This window comes from Cyprinodon variegatus, unplaced genomic scaffold (assembly GCF_000732505.1).
Source record: "Cyprinodon variegatus isolate N-32 unplaced genomic scaffold, C_variegatus-1.0 Scaffold907, whole genome shotgun sequence".
Classification (NCBI taxonomy): domain Eukaryota; kingdom Metazoa; phylum Chordata; class Actinopteri; order Cyprinodontiformes; family Cyprinodontidae; genus Cyprinodon; species Cyprinodon variegatus.
In genome coordinates this window covers 238,316-244,597 of record NW_015151360.1, presented here as the reverse complement: position 1 = coordinate 244,597, position 6,282 = coordinate 238,316, and the positions used below count along the sequence as shown (strand labels likewise).

General features: G+C 40.8%; 1 protein-coding gene across 1 annotated transcript in view; it reads left to right on the top strand.

The window, feature by feature from the left end:
* Positions 1 to 5,704, top strand: part of aco1 (aconitase 1) — a 26,698-nt gene extending 20,994 nt beyond the window's left edge. Inside the window, exons 13-19 of the mRNA XM_015398039.1 lie at positions 566 to 730; positions 816 to 920; positions 2,755 to 2,897; positions 2,983 to 3,130; positions 3,211 to 3,333; positions 4,978 to 5,163; positions 5,237 to 5,704. Of these exons, the coding sequence (XP_015253525.1) occupies positions 566 to 730; positions 816 to 920; positions 2,755 to 2,897; positions 2,983 to 3,130; positions 3,211 to 3,333; positions 4,978 to 5,163; positions 5,237 to 5,353 (987 nt within the window). The 3' untranslated portion in view covers positions 5,354 to 5,704. The remainder of the gene's footprint in view (positions 1 to 565; positions 731 to 815; positions 921 to 2,754; positions 2,898 to 2,982; positions 3,131 to 3,210; positions 3,334 to 4,977; positions 5,164 to 5,236) is intronic.
* The last annotated feature ends 578 nt before the right edge of the window (positions 5,705 to 6,282 follow it).

Here is a 6,282-nt window from a genome sequence, read left to right as displayed (position 1 = left end):
GTAGTTTGGGGGCATAAAATGCTCAAGAAAATAAAGAAAAAGAATCTGAGTATACAAGAAAGCGTTTTTCTACCATTTAAAGGCGTTCCAGGAGTAGTGCCCCTGACCCACTTCCACGTGTTTGATCTAGCTGAATTTTTGCATGTGCAATTATTTCTATATCTATAGATTTAGTGGCAAATTCCAGCTGTGAGCTAATTGTTGTTTCTGATTTACAGGTGTTTGAGCGGAGTCACGTCTGAAACGGAGCCTGTTGACTGTCGAGCAGTGATCCGTTTTTTTGTATTTGAAAGGACGAACACCACAGGAGAGTTTTGATGAAATGAAAGTAACTTATGGTGATGATGCCTCATCATATGGCCTTACAAGGATATAGAAAAACTGGACTACCCCACTCGACAGGCTCCGTTTCAGTCGATGAGGGGGTGATTGATTGTCGTAATTTATCTAGATCATATACCAAAAATAACGCCATAAACCGCTCCTAATTTTTTATATTGATTTTCTTAATTTCACTTGTTTTTATGCCAAATGTTGTGGAAAAACCTAAAACATTGAGCTTCAGTTACGGCCTGAATGTCACGCCTACTTTTCCTCCGATGCAGGGACCGACCCCGAGGGCAGACCGGTCTTCCTGAGGGACATCTGGCCCACTCGGGATGAGATCCAGGAAGTGGAGAGAAAATTTGTCATCCCATCGATGTTTAAAGAAGTCTATGAAAAAATTGAGGTGCTAAGAATCCAATGTCTGTTAAAATGATGGAAGAAATAAAAACCAACCTTCAGGGTCTTGATCTGTTTTCATTTCATTGCAGAAAGTGAATGAACGTTGGAACTCTCTGGTTGTTCCCTCAGACAGTCTGTACACCTGGGATGATAAATCAACCTACATCAAGTCGCCGCCGTTCTTTGATGGATTGGTAAGAAAGCTTCTTATCAATAAAATTTACACAGCTGCTGTTTAGTGCAACCAAAGCAAAAAAAATGCTAAAAGCCCCTCCGCAAGAGCTGGTTCATGCGACGTTCATGCCTCCGAGACAAAGAGCAGTTACACAGCCTCAGTTTGACTTTAATACAAGCAGTTCGTTTTACCGTTTGAAGATGAAGCACAGGTGAGAGTTTACTCAGAGAAGCAACACGCAGGAAATCAATGCAACCCAAAAGAAGACCTCAGAAGCACGGCGTTATGAAAGTCTTTAAACGACACAGAACTGCCTGATAATGTCGCCAACACGCTGAAATTTAAGCCGATACAGATGTTTTATGCCTATTGCCCCCCCAACACAGTACATTTCAGCACTGATGCTCCTTAAGCTGAGGCTGAATCCCAAATCGGCCTCCAAACACTATCGCTCCATTTGCGCTTCCCCGGAGAAGGTCCGCCACATTAATGGCCGTCCCAAACCACATAGTTTTGAGGCGACTTTCCAGTCGTTTGAGAATTTTTTGATGACTCCAAATCAGGAATCATGAGGTCGGGTGAAAATAAAACGTTTGAATCTCAGTCGACCGTTGTGAGGTGGTTCGGAAGCACAATCGGCCAAAGTTCTCGCGAGTTCTCGATTAGGCTCCCCCTTGCTCTTTGCCGGGAAAATGCTGTGCGTCCCTAAAATTCCAGACCAACGGTGCAGAAGCATACCATCAAAACTGGTTCATGACCAGACGTATAATCTGCCCTTAAGTGTGAATTTGAAGTTGTAGAGAGAGTTACATTCTAAGTTTTGTATTTGTAGAATTAAAAAAAATTCACAAGTACAAATTTTTTGTACCTGTTCAAATTTTAAGTACAGCCACACAAATTCCGTTCTACAAGTTGCACATCAAAAACCTTTTACATTCTCAGTTTTGCTCCAAACGTTCCAGAACTATTGTTGCAAAACTATTCGTGCATTGTCACTTTTTATAATTGTATTTTTTTTTTTTTTTATGTGTCACAACTACAAGAAAAAGTTACACGTCTTCATAATTGAGTACAAGTACACAAATTGTATTATGGGAGTTGCACATAAAAAAAATACTTCAGTTGATCTAAAACAAATGGTGCAAAAACTAATTCAAACGCATGTTTTAAAATCTTCAAATTTTTTTTCCTTAAAACAAATAAAAATAATACAACTGCACAAATCTGCTGCTGTGAGTCATAAATTCAACTTTACAAGCTAGGCCTTCAAAAATTTCATACTGGTAAAAATGAGCTGTGGCTTGTGTGTAGCACCCTCAATCAGACAGCAGGGGGTGCTGTTGCTCAGTCAGTCTGTACCAACCAGAAATGCATATATGGCCTACTGCCATGTTGCCTTTTATTCCAGTAAAAAAATAAATAAATAAAAAGGATTTCTCCACATTTTATATTTAAAGGTTAAAAAATAAAGGTTAACTTTAATGAACTAACCAGAAATAATTTATTTATTTATTGTGGAATAAAAGGCATCATGGCAGTAGTTTTCCCTCCCCTGTAGCTTTGGCAGGGAAATTAAATTTCAGGGAATTTCAGGGAAAGTCAATGTCTGGGATGAGATCTTAAAGAAATTCCTCCAGGAAACTGAAGGGGGCAGCAAATGATCATTTACAGAGGAGGAATTTTCTATCTGCCCCTTCAGCATCAAGCTGGTTTATAAAGAATGGAAGAAGGTTTCAGTTTTTAGAGAATAAGAATAAAATCTGCTCTGCATATTATACTAAGAATGTGTAATAAATTGAGTTATAATCTTTATTTTTTTACTGTTCAAACTTTTGGGTCTCATCCATATTCAGACCATGAAGCTGCCGCCTCCAGAGTCCATTAAAGACGCCTATGTGCTGCTGAACCTGGGTGATTCTGTCACAACCGACCACATCTCTCCTGCAGGCAACATCGCCAGGAACAGCGCCGCCGCCCGCTACCTCTCCGACAGGGGGTCAGTCTCCGCCAGACGCCTTAAATCTTTCTGCTGTTTCCGGTCAGGTGGCCGAATTTAGCCTCTGTCTGACTTGTCTTGACAGCGTGACCCCGAGGGAATACAACTCGTACGGCTCCCGTCGAGGAAACGACGCCGTCATGGCCAGAGGGACGTTTGCTAACATACGCCTCTTCAACAAATTCCTGAAAAAGCAGGCGCCTCAAACCATCCACTTTCCCTCCGGAAAAACGGTCTGATCAGTTTTAATCTCCTACATCTCATGAGCGATTCCTGGCTGCTGAAGTGACGGATCGTTCCTGTGTTCCTCCAGCTTGACGTGTTTGACGCTGCAGAGATGTACAAGCAGTCTGGTGTCCCTCTGCTGGTTCTGGCTGGGAAGGAGTATGGATCTGGGAGCTCCAGAGACTGGGCAGCAAAGGGCCCCTTCCTGTTGGTGAGCTACAGAAGATGCTCCATAAATGCAGAAACCATAAATAAACATAGTCCTTTGATTCGGTGTTCTGTCAGTCCAGCATACGCATCAGAGTAGCATATAATACAAATGCGCAAGCACGATCTGACAGGTTAGCCGCTACGTCAGGTTGTGAAGTTGCAAACACAGAAAGTAAGGCTTTTCTTTCCCTTTAAAGCAGTTTAGCTTTAAGTTCTGCTTAACTCCGACTACTGCTTTTAGTTTATTAGATCACACGTGAGTAAACTAGCCTAGTTCACTTTCGGTATGCTGTTTTCGTAAGTTTGTGTGTTTACCTTCGACTACAACGTTTCCTTATTCCTGATGTTGCATAATCCTTTTGCGTCAATGAAATATTTATAGATTTTGGAACACTATGTTTTGTTTCAGTAAAATTAATATTTCTAGTTTTTGCTAAGATATTAAAACTAAAACTAAAGATTTGATGAAAATTCTGATTAAAACACATTTTCTTTAATGGAAATAAAACTCAAAACTAGGCTTGCAGAAAAAGACAAAAACTTATAGGAACCGTAATAGTTTAGTATAAGCAATGGTAAGAGTTTGCAAAAAAAAAATTCTGTTAAAACAGAATATAACAGAGAATGTTTTTAGTTTTTGTTTTGTTTTTCATTTTTTGCCTTTTCATAGTAATGTGAGTCGTATTACATAAAAAGCAAAAACTAAAACTGAAACGAACAAAGGTCAACCTGAAACTAAGCATTTTCAAACAAAACACATAAAAACTTAACTAAGCTAGCTAACAAATGCTGAAAATAATTTCAAACTAAAAAAGAGCTGAAAATCAGAAGTCAAAACTAAATAAAGAATAGAAATTTAAAAACTAACCTTTGTTCCATGGATGTATTTTTATTTGTATCACCTTTTGATGAAAAAGACTTTACAACAACCATATATAAATGGGAACAAAACCATTAATTATTTATTAATTGTTTATAAATAATTGATAATTATTTATAAACTATATCTTACCCTATCATAGTTTTAAAAAATGCATTTGCATGTGTGGATCTTGTGTGTTGGCGTGAATCGTGCTGTGCGTGTGTGGATCTTGTACTTTGTGTATGTGGATTTTTTCTGTGTTTGCGTGAGTCGTGCTGTGTGTGTGTGGATCTTGTACTTTGTGTATGTGAATTTTTTCTGTGTTTGCGTGAATTGTGCTGTGCGTGTGTGGATCTTGTACTTTGTGAATTTTTTCTGTGTTTGCGTGAATCGTGCTGCGCTTGTGTGGATCTTGTACTGTGTGTACGTGGATTTTGTTGTGTTTGCGTGAATCGTGCTGTGTGTGTGTGGATCTTGTACTGTGTGTATGTTGATCTTGTGTGTTTGCGTGAATCATGCTGTGCGTGTGTGGATCTAGTACTTTGTGCATGTGGATTTTTTCTGTGTTTGCGTGAGTCGTGCTGTGCGTGTTGTGGATCTTGTACTTTGTGTATATGGATTTTTTTGTGTTTGAGTGAATCATGCTGTGCATGTGTGGATCTTGTACTGTGTGTATAAATCATATGTGTATTTGTGAAAATTGAGGCTGATCTCCATTATTTTGTCCCAGTAAAAAAACTGCACTGCTCTGTGAAAGTGCTTTTGAATGTTTCTGTTTTGTAGGGGATCAAGGCGGTTTTAGCAGAGAGCTATGAAAGAATCCACCGCAGTAACCTGGTTGGAATGGGGGTGATTCCTCTGGAGTATCTCCCAGGAGACACCGCTGAGAGCCTGGGGCTGACGGGCCAGGAGCGCTACACCATCCTCTTCCCCGAGCAGCTCACGCCGCGCATGATGGTGGACGTGAAGGTAAGCGTAGGTGGCATTCTCCGTGACATGGCTCTGAACGTGTCATCTGATGAGCTCTGTCCTGCGTTCGCAGCTCGACACAGGGAAGACCTTCAAGGTGCTCGTGAGGTTTGACACGGATGTGGAGCTGACCTACTTCCACCACGGAGGGATTCTCAACTACATGATCCGCAAGATGTCGCAGAACTGATCCGTCGGGTTGTTCTGACTTGCTGGAGTTCCACTTACAGACGCACTAATCAGTTCAGCAAAGTGGGATGGCCAGTTTCCCTCCTGATTAGTTCTGAATGGCAATCGGTTGAGCTAACACTGAAGAAATCTGTACCAATTTTAATATTTCTGATTTGTAATCAGAACTATTTAGACTGGATTAAACTGTTTAGGTTGGACCAAACTCTGAGCTGGGACCAGGGGTTGTTCATGCTGAACATGTCATCTCTCGATGAACCTCTGCTGTTTTGTCCGTTGATTGTATAGACTGGGATGTTTCTATGATCCATAATAGAGCTTTATGCTAAAGACGTAAAAAATAAAAGAAAAGTGATTCATTTGGGTCCATTTACTGTCATTTCTTCCCTTTTTAGCTGAAATGTGATTTTATTAGAGATCAAAATAAGCTTTGAGGTCACCCCCCTTCCCTTCAGCTTCAAATAATAACACAATGACAAGGCTATGATGAGATGTTTTTCTTTTTTTTTGCTGCTTCATTGGACTAAAATAGTCCCAGAAAGCCCTTCATCAGCTCCAGGAATAGACTCCCCGCTGCTAGCATGCTGCTCACGCTGATTGGGAGCTTCTCGCTCCTTTGCAGAGCCGGAGAGCGGCGGTGAATCTACTGAAACACGTGACACACCAGACAGGAAATGAGAGCTCTGTGGTTGTCTGCGTTATCGCTAAGGCTCCTTCCGGTCTGCCACTGAGTCTGAACCAAGCAGGGTTGGTTTCGATTCTCATGGGAACACAAACAAACACAAATTAGATGCATTGGTAGGTGGTGGAAAGTGGTTCAGTACGCATCTCAGCTGATGCTGAGGCAGAATTAGCTGATCACTTGTGATTCTGCTCTAAAGCTGCAGACCCGATGGATGTAAACAATTATTGTCCAGACTGTCTGAGGAG